At 42.6% G+C, this 14,816-nt stretch overlaps 1 protein-coding gene across 5 annotated transcripts in view; it reads left to right on the forward strand.

The window, feature by feature from the left end:
- Positions 1-14,816, forward strand: part of KYAT3 (kynurenine aminotransferase 3) — a 62,041-nt gene that overhangs the window by 26,497 nt on the left and 20,728 nt on the right. For all 5 annotated transcript variants that reach the window (XM_068239838.1, XM_068239840.1, XM_068239839.1 and 2 more), the window contains 5 exons: positions 479-628; positions 960-1,046; positions 7,685-7,810; positions 9,966-10,086; positions 13,261-13,337. In XM_068239838.1, coding sequence (XP_068095939.1) covers positions 479-628; positions 960-1,046; positions 7,685-7,810; positions 9,966-10,086; positions 13,261-13,337 — 561 coding nt within the window. The remainder of the gene's footprint in view (positions 1-478; positions 629-959; positions 1,047-7,684; positions 7,811-9,965; positions 10,087-13,260; positions 13,338-14,816) is intronic.

A 14,816-nucleotide genomic window follows, 5' to 3' on the forward strand; every position in this document is an offset into this window, starting at 1 on the left:
AACTGCAGCGTTGCACTGTTTGATGCAGTGCAATGTTATGGGCCTGACGATGTACCGCCACTCCTGCCCTGCACTCAGTCAACTTAGATCTTCCTTTCTGTCATTAACACTTAGTGATTAACACTTTCTATTGATTTTATTTTGGCAGAATCAATTCCTAACAGGTTGGTCAAATCTGCCAGGAATCGAGCAGGAATATTTGTGTATGGGCAGGTTTACTGTAATTTATGTAGTAGTTATTAATTTTAATGTACTGTCTTTTTTTCCAACCACTTTTCAATGTCCTTTAAACTTTTAACAGAACTAGAAAAACATTACTTCTAGTACAGTATATTATTGTTGAGGATAGTTTATGTAAATATCAATGTAGTACATTTGTTATTTGTGCTGGGGAAAAGTGATATAGGACTTAAGCATTGTTTGAAGGGTCTTTCTGAGACACCGATTCAGTGCATGTTACCTGTGTTCTTTTTTACAGGGTCATCCGCTGCTGGTAGATGCTCTATCTCAGGTGTATAGCAAGGTGACTGGAAGGAAGATTAACCCAAATAAAGACATCCTTGTAACGGTGGGGGCCTATGGTTCCCTTTTTAGCTCTATTCAGGGCTTAGTGGAAGAAGGTGATGAAGTAAGTGTAATTGCACTTTAACCACTTCCAAACCACAGGGGTTTTTTTCCCCTTAAAAACCAGAGCAATTTTCACATCACACTCCTCCCATTCATTGGCCAATAACTTTATCATCACTTATCACACCAAAATGATCTATGTAGTATTTTTTTCGCCACAGTTATCCTAGACATGACCATTACTATTCCTTTTTAGTCTTGGTTAGTTTCCTGTGGTATGTGTTTTACAGACACAACATTATCATTCATTTGAATCTTGGTTAAATGCAAAGTTTCTTGCTTCAATTTATTGCAATTTTGTGTTTTCTTGCTTTTTTTTTAATATATAACAGGTGATAATTATTGAACCATTTTATGACTGTTATGAGCCCATGATAAGAATGGCTGGGGCAACTCCTGTCTTTATTTCTCTGAAAAACGTAAGTGCAATATCTCTGGGTGTGAATAACTATATGTATAATCTAATATTTTTAGTTGTTAAAGATCTGTGTGGAAAGTTCCTTACTAACGCCTATTCCATACCAATCAAGAAAGTATTAGCGCTCACAGACCTTTACAATAAGAAACAATACAGATATAACAAATTGTAATCAAATATACTGAACAAACACGCTACTATACAGTGGAGCGCTGCCCTGCTAGCTGTGCGATAGCGGGGGAAAAAGTCAATAATAAATGGGTTAGCACTCTAAAGTTCAGTCCTTGGTGTTAATAGGTGACACTCTCTCAGGCTTCAGGCAAATGTAAGGTATTACATTTACATCCCCCCCCCCCTCCAAACATGGGAAGTCTCACTGGAAGGTGCGGCCTAGGAGGTCCGACAGCGCAGCAGGGGTATGGGCTGCCACTCAGGCAATCAAAGCTGGGCACTTGAAATCCAGTCCCGAAGCTTTCACCTCAGAAAAGACACCTCACATAGGGTAAAAATATAAGGGATACTTCCCACGTTTATTAAACCAAGACACAGGCTCATAAAAGTTTTAAAAAAGTAATGGGTACTGCTCTAGGAGGGTGGGTATACAAGCTGGCTAGCTGCAGGCATGACAGTGAAGAAAACCCGCTTAATGCTCCAGCCCTACTCAAATATCCGCCGCTGGTACAAGCATGTAAAGACGAACGCTGTGTCTGACGTCACACACAGCGACGCTCCGCCCTACGCGTTTCGTTACTATGGTAACTCCTCAGGGGCTACGGAGCCATAGAGACGGCGTGTTAAATAGTGTATTATGCTACTCACTGTCATGCGCACATTGGGCCACCCGTACGCCCACCCTAAATACTACTGACAGTTGCAAAGCAAGTGCTACACATTAAATTCAACACAGTTACACTTCCAACTGGTTTACATACAGAAAATAATAATACAAACTGCAGTAAACTGCAAAAAAATGCGATAGTGAGATCAACCACCAGGGGGCTGCTTCAAACATATATTCCCCTAACGTGAGTGCAGATGCCAGAACCCCACAGTGCGACCAAACCGCTGCAGATTAAGTCACATTTTCGGCAGGTGGCGGTCCTCACAGTGCGACCAAACGGTCGCACTTACAGCCATACATCAACCACCTCAGTGCGACCAATCGGCCGCGCTTATAATCGTGTATAATCCCCCCCCCCCACACACACATAATAACAGAACAAGACACCACCCCACAAGTTAAAACATGACCACAAGCGTTAACTATTGATAAAACAGTTAGGGTCAATGTCGATGTTCAAACCCAGTGGATCCAACGTGTCCATTTTGTGTATCCACTGGGTTTCAAGCTTGGAGACCTCAACTGTTTTAGGGTGCCTATTACAGCCCCTCCAGCTTGGCTTAACCTTCTGGATCCCATACACCTGGAGACCATTAAGACAAGAGCCGTGGTGGGTGGAGAAATGTCTCAATACACTGTGTTGCTGGCAACCTTTAGTGATTTTATAAATGTTCTCTCCCCACCTTTTGTGGAGTGCTCTGGTGTTCCTACCTATATATTGCAAACCACAGCTACAGCTAAGCAAATAAACTGCATAAGCTGTGTTGCAGGTAAGGAATTCCCTAATTTGAAACCTCAAGCCAGTCGCATTGGAGGTCAGGAATTCTGTTCTAAATGTTAGGCCTTCACGACAGGCTCTACAATTCCTGCATGGGTAGAAACCTGCCCTCTGCAAGGGGTTAGCAGGAACTCTGGGGGGGTCCACACAACTAGGAGCAAGGTAATCTTTAAGATTCCTGGCCCGTCTGTATATGAATTTTGGATGCTTTGGTACATGTGATTTAAGGATGGGATCACGCGGTAAAATGTTCCAGTGCCTCTTAAAAATCGTTTCTACTTCCCTAGACTGTCTATTATAACCGGTGAGGAAACTAAAATCCATACTCGCCTCTTTCTGTACTTTAGGTACAAAGGTCATCCCTCTATCCAACTCAGCAACCTGCCTCCTCTGCTCATTAACCAGTACCGGGTCATATCCCTTTTCCAAAAATCTATTAACCAAGAGATTGGACTGGGATTGATAGTCTTCCAGATGAGAACAGTTCCTGCGTAGATGCAAGAACTGGCCTCTAGGAATTCCTCTAAGCCAGTTGGGGTGATGACCACTCCCTATATGGGGATGTAAAATGTACCCATTTCATCAGTGGTCTTAAAGTGGGTTTTAGTCCACAATGAATCAACATCCTTTACTATCTCCAAATCTAAAAAGACCACTGATTAATAACTACTAGTGGTAGTCAGCTCAATATTGAGCTCGTTACCATTTAATAGCTCTATGTACTGGACAAAATCTGCTTGGTTGCCCTCCTATAAAATCAGCAAATCGTCTATAAAACGAGACCACTTGAGGACTGGTCGAGAAATTGATCTACTGAGAACCTCCTCCTCCCACACAGCCATAAAAAATATTGGCAAAGCTCTGAGCGTACCCAGCGCCCATCGCACAACCGCGCTTTTGCACATAGTACGCTCCGGCATGCCAAAAATAATTATGTCTCAAGGCGTCATCCAAGAGGGCCAAAACAAAGCTGCATTGGTCATGTTTTTCATGTCAGTCTTTCGCAGGTATACTTCAGCAGCCCACAGTCCATGATCATGAGGGATTACGGTGTACAGGGATGACACATCCGCTGTGTCAAGCAAAGTGTTCTCTGTCACCGCAACCCCCCACCCCCCGAAGGACCTGCAAGGCATGCTTAGTATCCCGCAAAAGATTAGGAATCAAAGCCACATATCATCTAGGTATTAACCTAATCTGTGGGTGAGGGACCCCATTCCGCTTATTTTGAGTCTTCCCGGTGGTCAGACAAATTTTTGTGTATTTTGGGTGTCTGATAAATGACAGGGATACGTGGCGCACTAGGCAACAAGTGTTCATACTCCTTGTCATTTAAAGAGAATCTGTATTGTTAAAATCGTTCAAAAGTAAACATACCAGTGCGTTAGGGGACATCTCCTATTACCCTCTGTCACAATTTCGCCGCTCCTCGCCGCATTAAAAGTGGTTAAAAACAGTTTTTAAAAGTTTGTTTATAAACAAACAAAATGGCCACCAAAACAGGAAGTAGGTTGATGTACAGTATGTCCACACATAGAAAATACATCCATACACAACCAGGCTGTATACGGCCTTCCTTTTGAATCTCAAGAGATCATTGTGTGTTTCTTTCCCCCTGCATCTCTCATGCACTGAAGTTTCAGGCTGCTCTTTTCTTCCTGCAAACAGCTTTGCCCTTGTCTGTAATTCCTCAGTATGTGAAAGCCCAGCCAGCTCAGAGGATGATTTATCCAGCTTGTAAAAGATAAGAGAGAAGAGAGAAGCTGAGCTGCCCTAATCTAAATAAAACACAGGCAGTGTGCATAGAGGGGCCTGGAAGGGTGAGTTCATAACAGAACCACAACACTGAAGAACTTGGCAGCCTTCCAGACACAGGCTGACAAGTCTGACAGGAGAAAGATACATTGATTTATTACAGAGACAGTGATAGTATAAAGTGCTGCAGTTAGCCAGAACACATTAGAATAGCTTTTGGAACTTGTAGGATGATAAAAAACAGGATGCAATTTTTGTTACGGAGTCTCTTTAAGAAACCCACCCTGAGACCTACCTTAAGCAAATCCCTCAACTCTTCAGAATCGCGTCTAGTAGAATTACCCGATCATTTTTCATAGGTATCCTGGTCACTGACCCGCCTATTCAGTTCACCATTAAACTGCTGGTTATTGCAGTTTGTATTATTATTTTTCTGTATGTAAACCAGTTGGAAATGTAACTGTATTGAATTTAATGTGTAGCACTTGCTTTGCAACTGTCAGTAGAATTTAGAGTGGGCGTACAGGCGGCCCGATGTGCGCATGACTGTGAGTAGCATATTACACTTTTTAACACGCCGTCTCTATGGCTCCGTAGCCCCTGAGGAGTTACCATAGTAACGAAACGCGTAGGGCGGAGCTATGGTGCGGCGCTGCGTGTGACGTCACCGGACACGGCGTTCGTCTATACATGCTTGTACCCGCGGCGGAGATTTGAGTGAGGCTGGAGCATTAAGCGGGTTTTCTACACTGTCATGCCTGCAGCTAGCCAGCTTGTATACCCACTCTCCTAGAGCCGTACCCATTACTTTTTAAAAACATTTTTTTATGAGCCTGTGTCTTGTTTTAATAAACATGGGAAGTATTCCTTATATTTTTACTCTATGTGAGGCGTCTCTTTTTGAGGTGAAATCTTCGGGACTGGATTTCAAGTGCCCAGCTGTGATTGCCTGAGTGGCTGAGGGGTGGCCCATACCCCTGCTGCGCTGTCGGGCCTCCTAGGCCGCACCTTCCGGTGAGTCTTCCCATATTGGGGGGGGGGGGGAGATGTGAATGTAATACCTTTACATCTGCCTGAAGCCTGAGAGAGTGTCACCTATTAACACCAAGGACTGAGTTTTCGAGCGCTAACCCATTTATTATTAACGCCTATTCCATGCCAGAGGAATTCAGATAACTAAATCCCGATCATTTGTTCTTAGTATGCCTCTGGCATTCTGGGGAAGGAGAGGTGCATCGTGTCCTATAGAGCAGCGGTTTCCAGCAGTTTTCTATTTGTGTTGCACAAAGATACCTTTAGATGTTTGTGACACATAATGATGACTAAAGTGCCTAAAGGGGTATTTTGTAAGTCAGTAAGAGCAAATGGTGATTAAAAAGACCATATTATCTAAGTTGTATCAGAGACTACCAATCAAAAATACAGTATTGCCTTCTTAAAGAACAAGTGACACCCATGCTAACCTAGAAATAAAAAGCACATACATAACAGATGTATTGCACTGTCGACGTTAAGATTCCTGTGAATTTTATAAAGGAAAAGCAGAAAATCCTATTCTAGACAGTTTCCATCTTGGTTACCTATGAATGAAGCTAATCCTGACATTTATTTCCTCCCTCACACTTTTTTTTTTTCTCCTCCTCTTGCTAATTGTGTATTAGTTACCAACCCTCCTCTCAGAGTCTTCCGACACTCCCACTGAGGTCTATACTAGGAAGTGCACTGTCTTATGTCATTAGAAGGAGGGGGAAACAAAGGGAAGAGGAAGAATATATTCTAGCTAAAAAGATCCCCAGAAAGCAACTTTTTGGCAATGGCAATTAAAGGGCCAGTGCTCCTAAGATATGTGATAACGCCAAAACATAACAGCAGAAAATTTTTTTTGTGTTTTTTTTTTAATGCAAGCTTAGCATCTTTATCACTTAATACACTCAGACAAGTTGCTGTTGAAATTTTGATTTTTATGGTGACAATTCAGCTTTAAAGGAAACCTTCGACAAAGAAAATAAAAGCATTTATACTTACCTGGGGCTTCCTCCAGCCCCCTTCAGACTGTGGGCTCTCTCGCAATCCTGGGCCGCTCTGATCCTCTGCTGGCTTGCCTGGTAAATTTGTCCAGGCACACCTCGTCACTTTCTGCCCCTGCGCAAGCGCAGAACACCCCTGGCTACAGGAGCATGACGGAGGCCGGGCTACTCATGCGTGACTGAGCACGCCTGGAGAAATTTGCCATGCCAGCCAGCAAGGGAGCCCACTGCCCGAAGGGGTGAAGGGGGTCTGGAGGAAACCCCAGGTAAGTATAAATGTTGTTAATGTATCTGCCTCAGGTTTCTTTTAAAGCAAAATTATTTCAGGTTGATACTTTCAATATGTGTCTAAAAAGCAAGACCATAATTCATGACCTCACTACAGTGGGTAGAGCCAAGCAAGTCATTCCTTACTTTCCTTGTAGGCTAAGGACCAGTCTAGAAATACCAGTTTATAACACAATTACAGATTTTCATTTTATTCAGCTTTAAAGTGAACCAGAGACGAAGCACCCTCATGTATTTTACCATATATATCAGTGGGACCATTATAGAAAACACCTACCCTGCTCTTTGTTTCATTCGTAAGCAGCCCTGATAGAAATTCCTGACTGAGCATTCAGTCTGGCTTTGCTCAGGAATCATTATAGCTGAGTCTGTCTTCTCTGATGTATTTTCAAGCCCAAGCCTGCCCTCTTCTGGCTCTGCTATAATGAATCAGCTATAATTATTCCTGAGCAAAGCCAGACTGAATGCTCAGTAGGGGATTTTATCAGGGCTGATAACAAGCAGGCTGAGCAGTGAAGGATAAAACAGAGAGCAGCGTAGGTGTTTTCTCTAATGTTCCCACTGATATATTTGGTAAAATACATGAGGGTGCTTAGTCTCTGGTTCACTTTAAGTTTGCTGTTTCAAATGCACACTTTTAACTAACTGTAGTTTAGTTTATTCCTTGTCTGAGGTTTTAATCTAACTGTCTTTCATAATTGATAGACACCTGAAATGAGAGGGCTGTGAAGGTAATACCAGTTGCATGCCTGTCCTGCTGATCTTTCTGGCATCAGTAGTGTCTGAATCGCACACCTGAAACAAGCATGCTGCTAATCAGGGGTAATACATATAGCAGACTCTATATCCCTCTCACTTCAGGTGTGGTTATGTAATTCAATGACTGCATTGAAATGTTAGAATACAAGTAGTAATGCATTTGTTATATATTCCATGATTTCTATACACAGAAGAATAGTGGAAAGGAGACTGAATCCAGTGCTGATTGGGTTTTAGACCCGGAAGAGCTAGCCAGTAAATTCAGTTCCAAGACAAAGGCAATCATAATAAATACGCCAAACAACCCACTGGGCAAGGTAGGTACAGTGATGTTTCCCGAACGAATATAAATTTGGGGGGGGCGGCAATCGGCAAATACACTGTCCCCTGCCACATATGTAACTCTGGGCTGGTTTCACTTATTTTTTGTCTATTAATCTTCATAAACAGATATAGCCACATCCGGTACTATAGGGCTATGTCTTCTCAGACCACATTTTGCACATTTAACTTCCCTCTACCCATTTTCGGTTGTGTTTCCTCTTATAAAGAGAAGGAGCAGCAGGTTGGCACTACAGTGTACAGTGAGACGATTAGCTGGACAAGGCTGGCTTATGCATGCTTCCTCTTCTGATAAGTGTTCTTTAGTATATAGGAAGTCGTAACAAGTGGAAGATGCTGGTACTGCTGCAATACACTTTTTTTATTGTCCAAAACTTGCTGTTACATGTGATAGAAAACACATAATCCACATTTTAAATAAAGGTGAACATACCATCAAATGGAGGGGTGGCACATGAGTCATGGTGGGTGCTGGGTACAAGCTGGGTAAAAGCCTGACGGCCGTTTTGCACCCTCTAAAGCTTCTACGGAGGCTGCAGATTGGAGGGCAAAGACTTCCGTTTATGTATCCGGAAGGTAAGTGTGCAACGTCACGCCGCTCATAATTCCGCCCTGCTCATCCCTTATATCGTGTTTGTACATCACCTATGCCAAAGAATCTATGCGTTACGGATGTCAGCTTTGGTTAGGTGACTGCACGCGCATCATGTGTGATCAATGCGTAAAAACAAATGCTTGGATGCCATGGAAACAATGAAGCTTGATCTAGCGTCCAAGATGTAGAAGGCAGCTCATAGTGCTAGGCACCAAGATAAAGGGGGGGGGGGGGAGAGGAAAAGGGGTGAATTACTGTGAAAGCAAGAGTGGAATAAGCAAAAAGGACCAGTCAGGTGACTGGAAAGTCGATAGTGGATGGGAGGGACGATGTCCATAGTGATATACACTGCGAGCTCCAAATTTAATAAACAATATATATGCATCCACAACACATGTGAGATCGTGGTGGAAGATGCAAGTGTGCACAAGGAACAAAGTGAAGGATGGGGCTGAAAACAATGGGTAGTCTGGAATTGTCCTGGTGCCTAGCACTTTGAGCTGCCTTCTATGTCTTGGATGTTAGATGGAGTTTCATTGTTTCCATGGCATCCAAGTATTTGTTTTTACGCATTGATGAGGCATAATCATGCACGCACGGTCTCCTAATCAGGTCCGATATGCGTAACGCGTAAATTCTTTGGCGTAGGTGATGTACAAACACGCTGGAGCACATATGCCCTCCAGCCACATACGCACCATACGAGGAAAGAGCAGAGCAGAACTATAAGCGGCGTGAAGTCGCACGCTTAACTTCTGAATACATAAACCGGAAGTCTTTGCCCTCCAATCCGCAGCCTCCGTAGAAGCGCTAGTATGCGCAAAACGTTTGTCAGGCTTTTGTACCCAGCACCCACTGCCACTCATGTGCCACCCTTCTGTTTAATGGTATGTTCACCTTTATTCAAATATGGATTGTGTTTTCTATCACATGTAACAGCAAGTTTTGAACAATAAAAAAGTGTAGCAGTGCCAGCATCTTCCACTTCTTACGATTTCTTATAAATATGGGTCAGAAAAATCCACCCCTCCCTATCGACTTTTATAGGAATAAAACGGGAAATTTGATCAGATTTCATAATGAATTTAAAAAATAAAAAAAAAAGCTTTTGATTTTCATAATGAGAGGATAAAAAAAAAAAAAAAAAAAAAAAAAAGCTTTTGATTCTTCTGTGCAACTGATCATTTTTATTGAATTTCTGTAAAATTGGATCATTTTATTCGCATGTAGCCACCTTTAGAGATCTGCATCTACAAGTGTGCCTCAGACAGAGGACAGGATTTCATTGGAAGTAGACAAGCTGTGCAGTACCAATTTTTCATTGCATGTATAAGATGTTGTCAGACAACTGTTGTAAGATGCTGCCATGAAAGACCTGTTTGTAGACTTTCCTTGATCATGCCTGCATGTGCTATTCTATGCACTCAAACACAACTAACATGTTCATGCAAGGAGGTCAATATTTGATGATTAATTGCCACTCTATTTGTATTGTCACTGAATATAAACGTAATGAATTTTCTCTTGTTGAAAAGGTATATTCGAAAGGAGAACTGCAGGTTATTGCAGACCTGTGTGTAAAACATGATACACTCTGTATCAGCGATGAGGTTTATGAATGGCTGGTGTACTCTGGAAGTCAACATGTGAAAATAGGTACTGAGCTTCTGTGCAATTACATTCTACATTTATGTTAAGAAACGAACATGGTAAAAGCATCTTAGAAAGATTTAAAAAATGTCCTTTCTAGCACAATTTATATGTATCTGCATAAAGTACTTTTATGTACCGTATATATTTCTCGCTATTTGGCACATTTTCAGAGGCATGGGAGAAAACTCACTGTAACACATGCATTAAAGGGAATGTCCAAGCAAAATAAAAAAATGAGTTTCACTTACCTGGGGCTTCTACCAGCCCCATGCAGCCATCCTGTGCCCTCGTAGTCACTCATTGCTGCTCCAGTCCCCCGCTGGCAGCTTGCCGACCTCGGAGGTCGGCGGGACGCATTGCGTACATTTTTACGCATTTCCGCTAGTGCAGGAACATTAACACATACATTTTTTATGCATTACTGGTTCAATGCGTAAATTTTTACGCATTGAACCAGTAATGCGTAAAAATGTATGCGTTAATGTTCCTGCACTAGCGGAAATGCGTAAAAATGTACGCAATGCGTCCCGCCGACCTCCGAGGTCGGCAAGCTGCCAGCGGGGGACTGGAGCAGCAGTGAGTGACTACGAGGGCACAGGATGGTTGCATGGGGCTGGTAGAAGCCCCAGGTAAGTGAAACTCATTTTTTTATTTTGCTTGGACATTCCCTTTAAGCTTGCAATGTTTGGGATAACCAAACTCTCAGCCCCCAATATTGTCCTTATACATTGTACTAGCAACATGATTTGAAGAGCCACTGCAACAAAATATAGAGGAATGTAATTCATTATTCAGGATACCCAATTTTTGTTTGTTGTTCTGGTTTCCTATATGCAAATATTGCTGTAAATTTGTATGTAACCCTATCCTCCCAGTGATTTTTTTTTTAACCTAGGCTATTTAGTTATGCAGCCTTCTGCCCTAGAGCAGTCTGGGAGACCAGGGCCCATATGCAGTTCACTTTTTCTCCTGAGTTTTCTCCTAGGTGATATTTTCACAACTTGTAAATTAAATACCTTTTCAACCACCAGCAAGCAAACACATACTCAAAATACTTTTAGGCTTCTTGCACACCAAGACGTTGTGTTAGGTGCCACGTTAAGGTCGCATAACGTGCACCTAACACAACGTATGGTGCTGCAAAAGCCGACGGTAGAGTGAGCCGCGTTCGGCGGCTCGATTCCTATAATGTCTCCCAGAGTGGCGCTGATTGGCCAGCGGGACCACGTGATGCGGAGCGAGACACTCCGCATCACGTGGTCCCGCCGGCCAATCAGCTACCGCCAGTGCAGTGAATATTAAGTAGCCATGTGCGCGGCTACTATAGCTGGCTCTCCCCGCCTCCTCTCCGCCCCCCACTGCGCATGTGCAAACAGTCTAACGCGGCTATAGCCGCTCCAACGCCGTAGCATGCTGCACTTTGCACCGAACGTGCAGCGTTACATGTAACGCAACGTGGGCTGTGTGAACAGCCCACTTGTGTTACATTGCTGTGCGTTGGGGGAGCGTTACAGGCGCACTAACGTGCGCCTGTAACGTCTTGGTGTGTAAGCAGCCTTAACAGTACTTTTTCACCTATTTTTTTTTTAGTACTTTTTCCATTGCTAAGTGCTAAAAAGTTGTTTTTTTTTTAAATCGAAGATGAAAATGTATCTCCTAGGAGAAAACTCAGGTGAAAAAGTGAATTGCATATGGCCCAGGTGTTTTTGTTTACTTTGAAACACATAATAAACAAACATTCTGCAGTAATGCACCTTGCCAGCAGTAAAGATGTTGCCACCTATTTATACATTTAAGAAGGTGAATCGGGGAGAGGACATAGTTTACAATTGGCAAACCTTTACTAAACCATTTCTAAAATAATATTGTAAAATATTAGCAATTTTAATAATTATTACATTCAGTTACGTTCCTATTTGAGTGTTGCATTACACATTTTGCATTTGGTCCTTTATTACATCTACCATATTTTTCGGAATGTAAGACACACTTTTTTTTCCCCAAAACTAGGGGGAAAAAGTGGGTGCCTCTTATATTCTAAAGGTACGGTATTTGGGCCCCAAAACATACTTAGCGGATCCTGCCGCCGCGATCCTGTCGTCCTCCGCCTGGCTGCCGCCATCCAAGGGTCATCCGAGGGTCCCAGCCATCCCATCCAGAATCCCGGCTCTTCAGTGTCCCAGCCGCCAGATCGTCTTCACTGCGGACAGCAGCCATGCGGTAATCATGCGCTGCTGCCTCGCCAACATCCTCCATGGTAACGGCATGCTCTTCCTAATTACAGTGCCCCCTTCTGTGTGACGAGCGGTGCATGTGCGCAGGGGTCACGCATGACGTCAGGCGCACATGCGCCGCTCGTCACACAGAAGGGGGCACTGTAACTAGGAAGAGGACGCCGTTACCATGGAGGATGTAAGCGAGGCAGCAGCGCTTGATTACCGCATGGCTGCTGTCTGCAGTGAAGACGATCTGGCGGCTGGGACACTGAAGAGCCGGGATTCTGGATGGGATGGCTGGGACCCTTGGATGGCAGCAGTCAGGCGGAGGAGGACAGGATCGCGGCAGCAGAATCAGGTGAGATGCTGCAGGGGCAAAGTGTAGTGTAGTTTGTGTTGGGTGCAGGATTTAGTTAGTGTAGTGTAGTGTAGTGTAGTTTGGGTTGGCTGCAGGGGTTAGTTATTGTAGTGTAGTTTGGGTTGGCTGCAGGGGTTAGTGTAGTTGGTGGGGGCAGCAGGGGTAAGTGAAGTGTAGTGTAGCAGGATTTAGTGTAGATAGGCAGTTCACCTTGGTGGGTTTAAAGGTCCATAAGACACCCCTGCACCATAGACACACCTAGGTTTTTTTTTTTTTTCTGATTTTTGCCTTCTAAATCTAGGTGCGTCTTATATGCCGTAGCGTCTTATATTCCGCAAAATACAGTATATTACCACTGTTTTTTTTTCTTCTAAAACTACAGTGAGTGAAATATTGTGTTTTTTCTTCCTTCCTTTTTTTCCCCCTTGAAAATTAAATCCCATGGAAAAAAATACCATCCAAAGAAAATAAGTAAAATAAAATGATATATGACTAAGTGTCAAAGGAGAAGGTATGGCCCTCTCTTGGGCTGCCATCTGTGCCATTTCTCTTTAGCAATGAAAAAATTTAATGCAATAGTCATTTTTTTGTTTTTTCTTACAGCAACCTTACCAGGGATGTGGGAAAGGACAATAACAATAGGAAGTGCTGGAAAAGCTTATAGTGTAACAGGATGGAAGGTAAGATGTATGCTGTACATAAAAGTGGGACTAAATACAAAATTAAACATGGTGAATCCTCAAAATAATTAATGTATTGATAACAAGTGGATTATCTCTCATAACACAGCTCAGGAGAAAAGAGAGTCATTTTTGACTATATATGACTTAATAATATTAGTGTCAAATTGCTGAAGATGCCTACAAAATTAAGTATAGGCCGTTCCTTCAATTGAGTGTGTGTTGCGGTGCGATACTCACAAACATATGACCCTGCGGCAGAGTATGCCAACAGGGTCATATGCATAGCATGCACAACCCTCCACCCCTGCAATCCCCTTGCCCACTGCTGTACTCCCTACTGAATAGGAAGGACATCACTGGGATTCCTGGCTTTCCCCATCATTCCACATGTGTGCCGCAACACCGCTATCAACTTTTTTCAAAAGGTATTGACTTCTACCACCATGTAAGTCATATGGTAACGTGCTGCTAACTTTGCGGCTGCTTTGCAGGAATTTGGAAACTTTCGGCGCTATGCGATGTGGTAAGTGTGCTAGGCCCCATAGACTTGCATTACCGATGGGTTACCATGCCGTAAAACAGGAGAAGGTGACGCACACTTGCAACGCAAGTGTAAAAGGGGCCATAAGCTTATGTATGTAACATTCAGTTTTGTATAGTTTCAGTCCAGTTTTGTATAATGTCTCTCCCTCTCCTTTTTCTACTTCTCATTATTTGCAGGCCATCTGTAGTAGTGATTGGTCGTAGGGAGGGAGAGGCAATAGCAAGAGGGAATTTCTTTGTAAATTAGGTGAGGAATCTCATGGCGAAATAACTCAAGTCACAATGTTGTACATGGTTTTAAAATGAAATCTTTCCTATTAGATTATAGGGAGAACTAGAATCATTTGGTTTCTGTTAACATCACTTGTGATAAAGTTCAAAAATACTTTATAAAACAATAAGACAAACCCAGTCCATTAAAGTACTACCAGTGTAAGCATAGAAATGAAATGAACATTAAAGCGGAATATAACCCAGCATTTCTTCTTTGCTCTAAAAAATTAGTTACAGCATATTCTATACAACCAGCATTTTTTTTTTTTTTTTTTTACTAGACCAGCATTCAAAGGGTTACACACAGGGCTGGAAAGTTCAGTGCAGGGAAATGTGGAGGCATCCTAGATTGTTATCTTGTGTTTACTTACTTGTATCAAGTGAGGAATGTGACACATTCTCTGACTGTGCAGAAGCAGCTCCACACAGACAGAGACTCAACACATTTCTGAATTCAATACATAATGGATAAAACTAGTTATTAATAAAATGCAAAAAACTGTATTTTAGGGAACGTATAATTTCGAAATGAATAATAATACTTATGCACAAATGTAAATATGATAACCGTATGGCATATAAAAAATAGGAAAACATGTTTTTATTGAATATTATGTCAGGGTTTTATACCGCTTTAAGTAGAAGTCATAAAATGTTGTG

Source organism: Hyperolius riggenbachi, chromosome 6 (genome assembly GCF_040937935.1).
Source record: "Hyperolius riggenbachi isolate aHypRig1 chromosome 6, aHypRig1.pri, whole genome shotgun sequence".
Classification (NCBI taxonomy): Eukaryota; Metazoa; Chordata; class Amphibia; order Anura; family Hyperoliidae; genus Hyperolius; species Hyperolius riggenbachi.